At 45.2% G+C, this 15,282-nt stretch overlaps 1 protein-coding gene across 3 annotated transcripts in view; it reads right to left on the reverse strand.

Annotated features, from left to right (window-relative positions):
* ARMC9 (armadillo repeat containing 9) overlaps positions 1-15,282 on the reverse strand; it is a 97,690-nt gene that overhangs the window by 49,270 nt on the left and 33,138 nt on the right. For 2 of the 3 annotated variants that reach the window (XM_019532868.1, XM_019532867.1), the window contains exon 10: positions 7,171-7,206. The exons of the other annotated variant lie outside the window; for it this stretch is intronic. In XM_019532868.1, coding sequence (XP_019388413.1) covers positions 7,171-7,206 — 36 coding nt within the window. The remainder of the gene's footprint in view (positions 1-7,170; positions 7,207-15,282) is intronic. 3 annotated transcript variants of the gene reach the window in all.

Raw genomic sequence — 15,282 nt, forward strand, 5'->3', positions numbered from 1 at the left:
TTTCCAAAGCTTTGGAGAGCTTCAAATCGATTTGGGCCTTTTATTGGTCCCGATTCGATTTGGATTTGGAGATTCGGCCACTGAAGTGGGCCAAATCTCCTCCAAATCGAATCACCGCCTGAAGCTTCACACGGCCCTATAAGCAGCATGTTTAAGAAAGAGAAAATGCAAAATGCAAATCGCAGAAAGAGACTAATGACTGTGGCGGTAAGGGAAATGCTGCAGATCATTACAAGAGAAAGCAGACGTAGGTAAAACATCTCCACGTCTTAAGATGAGTTTTTCAGGGAAATCCTCCCTTCCAGTGCTTCTGGGATGTGTAGTAAAGATCACATGTACTGCCAAACTCAAACTAATAGACATGCATGCTAGAAGAAGATGCATGCTTCCATTCAAGGCTTCCTCAGCCTTGTTTCATGGGGATTTTGGGTTGGGGTTGTCTTTTTCCCCCCAGTTTCGAGCAATAGGAAGTCTGGTTGGAAGAACACACAGGCTATGGGAATTCTTACAGTCAGTCTGACACAGTGAGATAAAGTTTACTGAAAGACCTAAAAACTCAGCATTTTTTCTTGGGGCAGATAGGTAAGGACAGCAAAGTACTTGCATAGGACAGGCTAACTGGCTAATTTTGAGCGAGTGCCTAGTCCCCAAAGAACCAGGGAGCGGGTGAGGGCAGTTCCTATGTTCGATTATTGTGGGCAGGACTCTCTTGCCAACTGTGAGATTCTGGCCTCTGCCAGGCCTTGACTGTATTGAGCGGTTGGGGTCCACTGGGAGGTGAACTGACTTTTCTGAGGCTTAGCCTTTTACCTGTGTTGTGGGTAGGGATGAAGCATAGCATTTTTTTTAGGCCAGATTCTTGAAGACAATGAAATTACTTTTGGCATGAGACACTACTTGGCATTAGCAAGCCTGGCAGGATCTGTCTCTTAGGGACAGGAGTTGAGCTTAGTGCAGCAGGTTTTTCCTGCTCCCAAAAGATAAATGCATTTTATTTACATTACAGTCCTGGCTCTATCAGCAACCTGATGGGTGACTGTAGACAATTCATTTAATTTCCCAGTGCCTCAGTTTCCTGACCTTTAAAAAAACAATAATGATACTGACCTCTTTGTATAATGCTCTGAGATGGACTGATGGAAACCATTGTACAAGCACTAACTATTTTTTAATATTTTGCCCTGAAATTGGAAAACTGAATGCTCTGGTCTGTTAACCAACGCCCAAGCAGAAGTCAGACAGATTATTTAGTGTCTGGCTATGCCAGAGAATGACTCTGCTAAAGAAATTAAATTAAGAGAAACCAACGTAAAAAAATAATACCAGTAATTTTGCTACGAAGGCCTTTTTACTTTTTTGGATCTCAATTTTTAAATAATTTTATGAGCTCAAAAATGGCAGTAGAACACTGCTACTGAATTATTAAATTTCTGCCAAGGTCCTTTAAAAAAGCAGAAAATACAGTTACAAGAACAGTTATGGTTTATAAGATTACAAGTTCAATACCCATGATGCTTTCATTTCACCTTTGGACAATCACCTGAGGTGTATTCAGAAATGCAAGGCCGTGCAGAATGGACAGTTGTACAACAACTGCATTCTTAGACCCTACCAAGTATAGACAGTCAAAAAACCCAAGGCTGAATTGATCCAATTTTTGCGCGTTAGTCTAAGCTGTGTAGATTGAACCGATAAGCAAATGAACAGATATTCACTTTTGATTCTGGAAATGCAGCCACATGCCTGCAGTGGCCCAGGCCAGAAGCCAGGAGGTGCTAGAGCACACTTCCATGCTTGGCTGAAGCAGACAGCTCGAGCCAAAGCTAGCCTGCCCACCCTTTATGTGGGGGTTGGAGGGGAGACACAAGGCATCCTAGGATGCTGGGGGACTATGAGTTAACTTGAATCTGGAGGGGATCTGAGACAGAAATTCAATATAATGGTTTAAACTAAATCAGTTAAATCTCATACTACATCCATCCAGGTTTACCTTAAACTGGTTTGGGCCATTTTGAAAGCAGTTTATATGCACTGAACTTCTGTTGTGTTAGATATGAACTGGTTTCCAATCACTTATACCAGTCTGTGTGTAATTTCTGTCCTTAGTCCAGCTGATTAGGCATGAATAACCTTTCAGTTCATTCACTCTTGGAACAGAATATGCAAGTAAAATGCCACCATTATTTTTCCTAATACTGTGGCCACTTCTACCCACGGAGACACTCTTCACTGAGAAGCTTACAGCTTTCTTCAACAGGGTTTCTATAACCCAAGAATGGAATGTGGAGTAAATCAACCAATGTACCACTAATGCTTCAATTTTAACTTAGTGTTTTGTTCCCAAGCCAGAATACTCTTCCCTCAACTGGGAGCTACCTTGTCCCACGATAACCTGGGAAGGGCACATGCACAGCACAGAGCTGCAGCACATATGCCTGCCAAAGCTAATATATGGTAGGCCCTGGTATGTCAGAACTTCCTTCACATTTCACTGGGCCTTTCTGTTGTCTTGTTTATTTCCATTCGCCCTTTGGGACCTGTCCCAGAAGTTCCAATCTTGGGATATTTGCTCAGTTAAACATCTTTACATAAACCACAAAACCTGCTTCTACAGCAGCCCTGCCCTGCCACTGCATGCTAGCGTCAATAAAAACAGCACGTGGGCCTGAGCTCCACTTGGATCTGCAAAGCAACCTCTCAGTCTCCCTGACAAGGCACATCCCTACTCTGGGATAACACATGTACTGTGACAACCGTGGGTCACTAGCACAAGGCTATTTCCTCTCTCACCCCACGTGGATGTAGCTGTCCTGAGAACATTTCGTCTTCGGGTAGTTGTAGGTGCATTCAACATGCTGGTTGACTGAGGCCATGGAGATGCCCCCAAAGAACGGGTTTTGAGAGAGGAACGACACAGATTGAGGGCTCAAAGACCCTCAGATAAATCATGTGTGATAGTGATGCTGAGGGTAAGGCAGTCACCCCTTCCCTTCTCAGCAGCAAAACCCTCTTGGTTCCTGGGTCAGGACACTCTCTGCTCCACAGGGGCAAAAGCAGGGGAAAATCTGGCCTTCCCCACTGAATAAAATGTTATTTTTAAGTTCCTAAAAAGCAATCCCTGCTGTCTTTAAATGCAAACTTTCACACTGGGAATACATTTGAAAATGTAAAGCCCTTTTCTTAAAAACTTACCAAAAAGGGCAAGGGAATTGAGCATATGCTTGGAAAAGGTCTAAACTGCTGTCTCTGCTGATGGCAGCACAGACTGCTTTGCTTAAGGAAGTCCACGGAGTTACCCGAGGTGAGACAGCCCATTTTACCTCTAAAATTGCTGATCCTTCACTAGCCCATTTATTCCTCCTCCCTGTTTCTTCCAGTGAAGTAATACTGTCAATCTGTTGACATCTTAGCCATTTCTATGGCAACAGGACAAACAATGTCATCCTGGGCAAAGGATTTTGAATTCATGGCGGATCCACCAGAAGGGGAAATTAGATGCAGGAGACCCGGGTTTATTTCCAAACAGCTATCATAAATAACTGCAGGAAAGCCAGAGGAAAAAAAAAGTCGGGCCAAGTATTTATAAAAACATTTTTGCTCTTTCATTCAAAGACCTTGAGGCACCTTACAGTAAATTAAGCCACATAAAACACCTGTGAGGTTGACAGGTAAATATTACTCTCTCACTTTACTTGCGTTAAGTGAGGTGGAGAAGGAAGAGGGTCAGACTATGAGAGCTGCCGTGAGAATTCAGATGTCCTGACGCCAGGATCTGTGCATTAAGGTCCCAGATAATGCCTCCTTCTGCCTTCTGAGCTTACCCAACACACATGGTTCCTCTTGATCTACAATAAGCTGAAATTAAAAGGACGGCTCAGGAGACATTTTAAGACGGGCATGTGCCCCTGATCTTACCTTGTCTGGAACAAGTCCTGATCTATTTTAGCCCTTTGCATAACTGTAGTTTACAGGCTACCAGTCAAATGATGGACTCTGAGTAACATACAGCACATGAATATTTGTGTGTAATACCCAGGGAGTTCATTTGGAACAAGATGTCCACAGAAACAATATTTTAGGGCCAAACCATTTTTCGGCTCTCCATAAGAAAAAGCATTAGCAGAGACTAAGTACCTTAAATAAGGAAATCAAAAAAAAGTACTAGCCCATGCACAGGTCAGCTTGGCAGGGTCACAGGCCTATGACAAATGCTGCTGCGTTAGTTCTTGCCAAAGCCAATCCAGTTGCTGTATTAAGTAGTTCAGTCGCAATGGAAAATAGCTACAGATGGCTGCCTTTCATTCCTCAGAGAAGCGAGGCATGAATGCGAATGGGGTGAATAAAACAAAAAGTTCAGAGGGAAATCAATGTTTGTAAAAGAAAACAGATGCAGTTCATCTGTGAGCCAAACCTAAGGTTGATTTCAGCAAATACTGAAACCCTGCATTCAGCACATTAACTCTTCTACCCCCTTTGATGTACACGCCGGTTATCTGGTCCAACCCAAAGTGGAAAGCCAGATTCTGATCTTGGTTACAGTGGTGAAAGGTAGCAGCGACCACATTCATCTGAAGTCGGGGGGGGGGGGGAGCACCTGAGAGACTAACTCATTCAGCTGCAAAAGTTTTGTAGAAGACAGCCAACATCCCAGCATCTGAGGAAGAAGGCTGATGTCTACAGAAGCTCTTGCCTTTCTGAACAAGTTTGTCTCTACGGTGCCACCCCGCCTTGTCTTCTACCAGTTGCAATGGTGAAGGCTTGTGTAAAACATGATGGGAAGTGCTTGGGGTTTATGTAAGTGCAACAGAACTTAGAGTCAAAATAAAAGGTCTCTTAAAAATATAACCAGCAAGACCAAGTCTGGGTTCATTGGCCACTCTTGCTAGTTCCCAGAAATGTAAATAATAAAGGCCTCAAGTCTGGAACTTGTATTTTATTCATACTGCTTCAGTGCCAACACAAATCTGACTTGCAACCTATAACGGGCCAGATTCTGAGCTTCTGTAAATGAACAGAGTTCAGTGAAGCTCAGTGAAGTCACTGGAGCTAAGCCAAACTGCCCCAGCCAAAAGCCTGGCAAGTGTTTTTAGTATCTGATTACAGCTGCCATCCTACCCATTAGGAGGGCAGTGAAGCACCAGGATAAGTTACCTAGAGAGGTGGTGGAGTCTCCTTCATCCTTGGAGGGTTTTAAGGCCCAGCTAGACAAACCCTGGCTGGGATGATGCAGTTGGGGCTGGTCCTGCTTTGAGCAGGGGGTTGAACTAGGTTCATAGATTTAGGGTCGGAAGGGACCTTGTAGATCATTGGGTCCGACCCCCTGCCCTGGGCAGGGGAGAAAAACTGGGCTCAAATGACCCCAGCCATTTGAGTCTGGTTTCTCTCTCCTGCCCAGGGAAGGGGGTTGGACCTGATGATCTACAAGGTGTGACCTCCTGAGGTCCTGGCCAATCTTCGTTGTCTAGGATTGTATGGGTACATTCACTATTTGATCTTATGCAAAATTCTCTCTTCTCAGATAAAATAGCTCTTCTAAATAATTCCATTATAAATAATATAAGTCTAGGACTGATTGTACCATAGTATGGTATTTCCCCATGATATTACAGCATGATTACACATGAATTTAAGGGCTGTCCACCATGATATAACATAGAGGACAGGAATAAAGAAGTAGGATATTGAATGCTGACACTGAAGAAGGGAGAGAAAAAATCCCACTCCTATATATGCTTAACAGTGTCCTCCACAAGAGAGTTTATGGATGTTTTCTGGATAGCTTTGAGACAATCCATGTATTCTGAAACAATTCTGCATATAATATATATTCAACTCAGGACATCTTCATGGAAAACAAGACTTTGTTGCTCTAAGGTTCGTTCTGTCCCTGCTAAATTCCACAGCTGAAATCAATCCTTGTCACCTCAAAACAGACTCCTGAGAAAGGACAGGAATGTCAGACACCAAGCAAATACCATCTTTAATGATCATTCAAGGTCTCACTTGACATGGATTGCCTAACTGAGATAATATTCTAATACAGGTCGGGCTGGATTCTACTCTGTGGACCAAGAGAGAAGAGTTTCCAAAATACATGAGGAAAAAATGTGATCCAGGGCATTCAGAGGCCATCTGACTTCGTTTCCTAAAATAAGAGGTTTTCCAAAAGGGGTACGATCTACAGCCTTCACTGTAATTTCAGTGGAGGAATAAGTAAAAGTCACAAGTGATCACTTAGAGGAGAAAAAGTCCAATTTTATTCAAACAGCTGTAATAAGGGCCAGATTAGCACAGAAAAGACACAAATGGGGATGATTTTCTAAACAGAACGCTGACTGACATGTTTAAAAGGAGGTGTTAGTAGCTCTTTAAGGTTTGATTAGGTGTGGGGTTGTTTAGCAGACTAATTTCCTTTGTCTGCAAAGAATGCACTGTCTATGGGCAATTTCAGATGCTTGTGATGCATTTGTACAGTTGCCAGAATACAAACCTCCATCTGGGTTGCAGAAGGTGCAGCCAGCACTCAGTGTACTATTTTTATGGGTAAATTTTAAAAGAAAATGATCTATTTTTTGAGGCATGAAAGAGTTTGATAATGTCTGTGATGGAGAGTGTGTGCCAGGTCACATTTTGAAGTAAAAATAAATAAATAAATAAATAAAAAAGACACCAGGAGCAATTCCACTGGGAGAAAAGAATGTGTATCACTCCCCAGCAATCATCTTTACTGCTTACTCACAAGGTGGCTGCTGGGGTCAGTTGGTGTTTGCTCAGTGCTGTGAAAATGCAATGTGTTATATAAGTGTTAAGTATTGAGGCTCACAGATCAAACCACCATTTTCTATGTCTGTATAAAAAAAGATGTGCTGTTTGGAAAGGCTGCACAGAGGCTGCTCCATCATTGGAAAGGCTGCTCCTTCATTGGTGTGCTGTGTGTTAAATGTATTAGGCAGACCTAACTGTGTTAGAAATGGTGTTCTGCCCTTCATGCAAGCATCCCAAAGCCTTCCAGACAACTATATCATAATTCTACTGTTTAACAGTCGGTGACATAGTACCAACCCCAATTTAGCTAATGAAACTGCTACACAGAGAGCAAAAGGTACAGAAATACAGAATGTCACAAGCTGCAGCAGGCAATGTGAAAGATATAAAGATATAGACACTTACATATCCGTCATCACAAGGGCTCATAGAGTAACATCCCTTTATGGGCAGACATTAAAATAAAGAAGATTGAAAAAAAATAAGTTAACAGAAATCACCCACAGAGGAAAAAAAACTGTTCAAAACAAAACGAAATCAAAATTAGTTCAAGAATAACAGACCACCGAGTGCAGAGACAGGTGCTAGCACCTTCTCTTCCTGTAAAACTGCACTGAAGGTAAGCATGCAAGACTGTGAGACTTAAACCTAGGTAGGCCTAGATGACATTTGTACACAGCATGTATTTTGCCCTTTCTTGCACTGCAGTGGTGTGCTTGTTTGCATCAGCAGGTTTTCTGGATGCTTTAAAAGTCTTCCTAGTGCATTAAAGTAAAACTTCTGGGACGTAGTTTAGTTTGGTTCACCACAAATCAAAGCGTTGCATCCAAGGATTCGTTATGTGCAAATACAAATCGCACTCAAAGATGTGTAGTGATTAATTAGCAATACTAGTTTAAGCTTAGGATTGCTAATTAGCAATACTAGGCTTGTTTCAGACACCTGATTTTTCCACAGCTTTTGCACAATTATAACATTGGTTAAGGGCAGGAATTTTCACAGATAGTCATGCCAATACACCTATATCTCTTGCATTGGTATATTGGAGCTGTACTTGTAAAGATACTAATACAGATAAAGCCAGAGATGGCAGTAGGTCCGGTCTTAACCAGGAAATGCCAATTCAGGTAACTGTCCAGGTATCAAGGGCACCTTGACAGGGAGGGGAGTACAAGATGAGTGGCTGCTCTTTAAGGGAGCGATCCTGAAAGTACAAGGGATGTTCATCCCATCTTGGAGGAAAGGTAGCAAAGGGCACAGCAGCCCCCTTGGCTAGGCAGGGAACGCACTGACCTCCTACATCTGAAAAGAGAGGCTTATAAAGGATGGAAGACAGGAATCACCACAAAGGAGGAGTATACTGCACTAGTCCATACCTGTAGGGAGCAAACCAGGAAAGCCAAGGCTGCAACCAAACTCCAACTGGCCACACGTATCAAGGACAATAAAAAGTCCTTTTTCAGATATGTGGGGAGTCAGGAAAAAAACAAGAGTAAGATTGAACCCCTGCTAAACCAGATGGGACATCTGACACCCGACACCCAGGAAAAATACAACCTGTTTAATGGGTATTTTGCATCGGGTTTTCACCAGCCCAGAAGGACCACCCTGCCTAACGTGATGTGAGATGACCAGGGTGAGGGTGAATTTATATCCAACATTGGTGTAGACCTTGTAAAGGAAGACCCTGAGAGGCTGGAAACCTTCAAGTCAGCTGGTCCTGACAGACTGCACCCCAGAGTACTTAAGGAGCTTATTTGAGCATGCATGGTACTCAGGTGAAGTATCTGAAGATTGGAAGAAGGCCAATGTGGTGCCCATCTTCGAGAAAGGGAGGACAGTAGATCCGGGGAACTACAGGCCTATCAGCCTGACCTCAACGCCTGGAAAGATTTTGGAAAAAATTACCAAAGAGACCATTCTTAACAAGCTGGGTGATGGCAACATCCTGAGGGACAGCCAGCACAGCTTTATCGTGGGCAGGTCTTGCCTGACCAATTTCAATTCCTTCTATGACCAGATGACATATCACCTGGATACAGGAGAAGAGATTGAGGTCATATATCTGGATTTTAAAAAAGCCTTTTTTAGATCTGGTGTCCCATGATCTCCTCGCGGAAAAAACTGGCCAACTGCAGCCTTGGCTACATCACAGCCTGCTGGCTGGAAAACTGGCTCCGAGGTTGGACCCAGAGTGGTGGTTGACGGAAGTGAATCATCATGGTGCTCTGTGACCAGTGGTGTCCCCCAAGGCTCTGTCCTTGGACCTATTCTCTTTAACGGCTTTATTAGCGATGTGACACTGGTGTCAGAGGTGGACTGGTCAAGTTTGCTGATGACACCAAACTTTGGGGTAGGCATCCACACCTGAGGACAGGCTGATGATCCAGGCTGACCTTGATAGGCTTAGAAAGTGGGTGGATAAAAGCCTGATGACATTCAATATGGAAAAATGCAAGGTACTCCACTTTGGGGAAAAAACCCCGCATCACGCTTACAGGCTTGGCAGTGCTACGCTCACTAGCACCACGGCCGAAAGGGACTTGGGGGTCATGACTGACCACAAGATGAACATGAGCCACCAATGTGATGTTGCAGCTGGTAAAGCAAGCAAAACTCTGGCTTGCATCCATAGATGCTTCTCTAGCAAATCCCAGAATGTCATCCTCCCGCTGTACTCGGCCTTGGTGAGGCCACAGCCAGAGTGCTGCATCCAATTCTGGCCTCCACAATTCAAGAAGGTTGAGAGAGTCCAGAGGAGAGCCACGCACATGATCAGAGGACAGAACAACAGGCCTTATGATGAGAGGCTGAGAGCCATGGGACTCTTCAGCCTGGAGAAGCACAGGCTCAGGGGGGACCTGGTGGCAGCCTGTAAGTATATAAGGGCTGTGCATCAAGATCTGGGGGAAAGCCTGTTCACCAGAGCACCCAAGGGATGACAAGGTCAAACAGTCACAAGCTCCTCCAAAACCATTTTAGGCTGGACTTTAGGAAAAAACTTCTTTATGTCCGAGCCCCCAATTCCTGGAATAGACTCCCTTTGGAGGGGGTGCAGGCACCTACTCTGGACTCTGGTAAGAAAAGTTTGGATACTTATCTTGCTGGGGTCCTTTGACTTCATCTTCAGTTTGTATGTACTTAAGGGGGCTGGACTCGATGATCTTCAAGGTCCCTTCCAGTCCTAATGTCTATGAAATCCTCCAGGCTTGTACTGCTTGGGGATTCTCAACAGCACAGAGTGAAAACTGTGCAAATTAGTAGTGGTGGTTTAAAGCAATTCCCCGCTCCAAGCAGCTCCACAGCTGAGCAGAGGCGAGTTCCTAGAGGTGAGCTGCGGTTTAAGTACATACAAACTGAAGATGAAGTAACTAAATCAGTGGTGATTTACACCTTAATTATTTCCATACAGATTTGGTCGAGGACTCCCATTTCGGATTCAAAGCTCCCTGTTTTGCTTTAACTGAAATAGGTGTTAAGTCTAAAAAGAACATCCATGATCCAAAGTAAAAGTGTCCACAATTTGGCACCCATATAAATAAAGCAAGGATCAATGATTTGGGTCCAGTTTCTGTACAGAGAATACTTTATGCAGATAAGTGACAACCCCCCACTCTCCCCTCCAGGCCAGGTAGCCGCTGCAATCACCAAGCACCTTATTTTGGATGCACACCTTGCTGGAGTTATTTGACCCCAGCAGTCTTTCCTGCCCAGAGCAGGGGGGCTGGACCCGATGCTCTCATGAGGTCCCTTCCAGCCCTAAACTTCGCTTTTTTGGTCCTGTTCCATCCTTTGAGAAGGGAATTCTTCACCATGACTGGGAGACAGTGTTCCCTGTGTCTTCCTGCAAAATGCCGACACCTATGGTTTTTACTTATTCGTTATTACTATAGGGCAGCGGTTCTCAACCTTGTCAGCCTCAACGCACCTCTCATTAGATTCAAGGCCCCCCTTGGAAAATGCCAGCTTACTTTTCACTCATTTTTTTGAGTGCAGCAAACTACTAGAGCAGGGATCGGCAATGTTTTTGGGCAGAGTGTCAAAAACACCTGCAACCTCGGCATGTAAGGTGTTGGCATGCCAGGGGAGGATGGAGGGGGAGCTGCAAGGGACCCGATCCTTGTTGTGGCAGTGCAGCCCCAGCCCCTTCCCTACCATCCACCTCGAGACACATGTGCACCTGCCACCAGCAACAAGCCAGGCTGTGGCTCTGCGCGCTCTGGTACAGCCACTTGCAGCCTCCCAGGTGCCTGCCACAGCCGGCTTGGGCTGTAGGTGGGCCCCTGCTGCCAGCCACGGAGCCTGGGCTGCTTGCAGCTGGCAGGGGGAAAGCTGCAAGCAGCTGCATCGGGGTCCATGGTGCCCTGGCCCGGCTTGGTGCCAGCAGCAGATGCATGCATCAAGGAAGACGATAAGGAAGGGGCCTGGGCTGCACTGGATTGGGCCTCGCACGGTTCCCTTGCCGTCCACCCTTCATAAACTACATAGCCACTTTACACAGATGTGACGTGTGATAAAAAATAAGTACGCACTTTTCTCACTGTACTGTAGAGACCTTGCCAAAAGCAATCCGTCACTGGCCAGAGGGATGAGTACAGTGCAAAGAGCATTACAATTTAGTTACTAAATGCAAATAGAAGACAATGGAACAGCAAACATCAATGAAAAATGTAATAAGCTCTTCAGATAAAAAGATTAAGGACTTTAATTTAATTAAATAGAGGACCAATGTATGCAGGCAACTATTTGAACATATGACAATCCCACAGTGATTGAGGCGCACCTACAAGTTTGCTGATAAAAAGTTTTATAAAGGAAGCAATTTATCCTTGGCCCGATACTCAGCAGTTCCATAGGTCTCAAACATTCCCCTTCCCCGCAGCCCCCAGTTTACCTTCTTTATATTAGGATCTTTGTTGGCGTTTAGGGTTTTGTATTTCAGCATTAACATATTTTAGAACGCGATTAGGAAAAAGTGCCAATACCTGCTAAATTCCCCAAGCTGCCACGATAGATAAAAATAGTTCCCAGCTTTGTCTCCCGTGTGACAAAAGGGTATTTGTTAGAATGCATTAGCTAGCACACAACCACCAATGTATTCTAAAAGGCTCAGACTCTACCTTAGGCCTTGTCTTCACCAAATAAAAAAAGGCAATTTTTGTGTTACAATGTACTGGTTAGCACATGCTAAAATCCCAGTGAAGACAAGGTTCAACATGGTTAGATGGTCATGGTAAACTCCTCAGCTTTTCTTGTAAGAATTTCTTAGATTTTTAAGGGGCTTTTCAAATATCTGGAAAGAGATTTTGAGTCACAAACAAAACCATGGACAAACTGATCTCCAATATGACCTAATGAGGTAAAATTTAAGGGTCAGTCCTATAAAAATTTAAGCATATGAAGAATTGTACTTAAAGTGAGTAATCAGGGAAGAAAACTGCTGGAGCTTGGCCTTGCTGCCTAATCTGCATATTCACATAGCAACTTTTTCCACAAATGGACTTCGAGACCCAAGGGAACCACACCATCCCTGACTTCGCCGTGCAAGATGAAGTTTCTTTTCTACCTGGAAGAACTTTTATAATTTTTGGATTTTCCTGTGCCTGAAGAAGGGTGTTTGGATCCAAAAGCTTGTAAACAAAGACTTTTTTTTGCTGCTATTTAGTTGGTCTAATAAAAGACATTGCCACTAGCACAAGAGTTTTCTCTGCTTCTTAGTCTTATTTAGGGACAACTCATACTTAAATCTGTGTAGGACAGGGTTCCTTGTGCAAACATTAAAATATGACTGTATTTAAATTAATCATTTATAGATACACACCTTGGTTTTTCCCTGCCAAATGACCACATAGGACTACAGAAAACTTTAAAAATAAATGCACCTACAACTTTTCAATTAAACTCAGAAAATAGTTTTAAAGTGGATGGCCAAAACCAGGTCTGCTTGGCTGCAGTACTCGTGCGTTAGCCTATGAGATGCTGGCTATACTGGCACCAATCAAGCACGATGCTTAAGCTGGTGAGTCTCAAGAAGGGTGCTGTGGGATCCTTCATGGGTGCTTCAAGGTGCCACGCTATATTCGCATTGTTAGGTGTGCAAACACCTACATGATGCTCAAGATAAACCCAGAAATTTCAAATAGGAATCCAGAAGGTCCAAACCATTCTGACCTGCTGATCTTCCTGAGTTCTTTGCAATGGAACAATTGCTCTAGTATTTTTCCAGTTAAGAAAACAAGTGAAAGTAAAGAGCTGGGACTTTTCAAGAGGGGCCCTGAGACTAAAAAGGTCAGGTCAGGAGCCCCTGGCTTATGCATATGCCTAACTCTAAGCACACAAGCATGTGTGCAGTCCTCTCGAAATCACTGAGCCTTACTTGTGTGCTTCAGGTTAAGCACCTGCTTCGGAGTGGTGCAGGATTATGATAGACTCCTCAGAGCTTTGAAGGATCAAGCCCCTTAATGCCAGCTCTCTAGGACAGGGCTGTCCAGTTTCAAAGAAGCGTAGACCACACACACTACTGGTCATGGGCCCTGGGATGTGCACCGTTGGGGGCCACATATCATGTGGGCTCCTGGGACCTCCATGCTGCACCAGTAGCAAAACCACCTCTGTTGCAGGAGCCCAAACCTGCTGTGCAAGCCCATTCTTTTGCCCTGCAAGCAGCGTGAGCTCCCACCAGATACACACACACCCCGACACTGCTGTGCAGGCAGCCCAAGCCACCTCCAGCTGTGCTGCCGTGCTTCAAAGACTCCTGCTACCACCTGCCAGACAGCCCCGCTCTTGCGGTATAGACAGATGTAACATCTGAGGGTCTTTAAATACAGCTGCACTTTGAAGCTCTTCAGAAGCACAGCACTTCAGGGCCCTGGCTACACGTTCAAATGAAAGCTAGCTAAAAAACAACTATAGAGTTGTTATACATTTTCAAGCACTAACTTTATAGCAGGTTGTTTCCTTTGTTGTTGTTTTTTTATAGCTGGCTAGTCACTTTTATCATGTCGTAATTACTTTGCACGAACAGCTGGTCTGAATTTATTGCAGTTAAATGCAGAACATATGAAATGTCTAACAGGGACCTCAGCTGCAGACAGACGTACAATTCCCTGCCCATGCGGCCCTGGCTGAAGGACTCCAAAACTGCCATGGCTCTATACAGCAGCATGCTCTCCAGCCAGGGGATTTCAACAGAGGGATACTGTCCTGCTGCTCTGCTTGCCCTCTCCCCACCCACACTGCTTTCAAGGAGTGACTGCTTGATCAGGGATTCTTTTGGGAGCACTTCTGCCATTTTTATAGCGCTTCTAAGGGCAGGTATGACTGTCTGCTTGCCCTTTGCCATGCTTCAAAGTCATCTGCAGTGCTCTGTTCACCCTCTAGGCAGACCCGGACACAGGCATGGGTGAACCAAGCAGCCACTTGGGGTCCGGATAGAAAGGGAATCTGAAAATGGTAATTTTTTTTCCTGTTGTCTGATTATTATTAGCATTATCTCTGGCAAAGGGGGGCCCAAAACTAAATGTTCGCCCAGGGCCGCCAGGAGTCTAGGTACGGTGCTAGCTCTAGGCCACGCACAGATTGCATCAGACAGATGACTGCAAGGGCATAATCCATTACTTACGAAGCACTACTTTATCAAAGTAAGATATGATTGTTACTCAAAGGGGTTCTAACGCTTCATCCGAATCCAAATTTTATATAAGCGAAAAGAAAGCAACATTATTGGCAGCGCTTGGGCTACAGGCCAAAGGTGACTCAGCCCTGAGGTGGGGCTATTGTAAAACGTTGCGTGCAAACATTTTTAATCGTGTCCATCAACACCCGCACCTGTTCACTGCCCAAATGAACTTCAGAAAGTTGGAACTTGATCAATCTTTAAATCCGTTTTTTGTTTTTAACTCGTTGCTACAGCTGCTGCTTTGGCTCCACGTTCTGAGATCCCGACCCCTGAAACTAGTGGCATTAGACAGCTGTCAGTCTTACAGCCATGGAGATTCACAGATGTCAGGGTCAGAAGGGACCTTGTGGCAGGACGCCCTCTAGGGGTGCCATGACCTCCCCTAGCGCCCCTACCTACCGTGCCAAATCAGGTCCCGAATGCACCCTCTCTCACCTGCCACGTCTTGCTGGTAAATTTCAAAGGGAGGCTGCCTTCCTGCCCTCCTTGGCACGGTGCCTGCCTTGCTGTACCGGGGCTCTGTCCAATTGCCCGCCTGCGCCCCCACGGGTGCCCCCTCGCTTCTCTCGCGGCCCTTGCCGCACCGGGGCCTGTCTCCCAGGCTCTCGCAGCCTGCACCAGGGCCTTGCCCTTATACCGCCACCCGCTCTGGGCCTTGCCTCTGTGCTCTCGCCCTCTCCTGGGGCTTCTCCGTGTGCTCTCGCCCTCTCCTGGGGCTTCTCCCGCACAGACACTGCCCCACTGGGGCCTGTCTCTCCGCGCTCACGCGCCCTCGCCCGCACTGGGGCCTGTCTCTCCACGCTCCCCTGCGCTCACGCCCACCCACACTGGGGCCT

This window comes from Crocodylus porosus, unplaced genomic scaffold (assembly GCF_001723895.1).
Source record: "Crocodylus porosus isolate Cpor-Errol unplaced genomic scaffold, CroPor_comp1, whole genome shotgun sequence".
Lineage (NCBI taxonomy): Eukaryota > Metazoa > Chordata > Crocodylia > Crocodylidae > Crocodylus > Crocodylus porosus.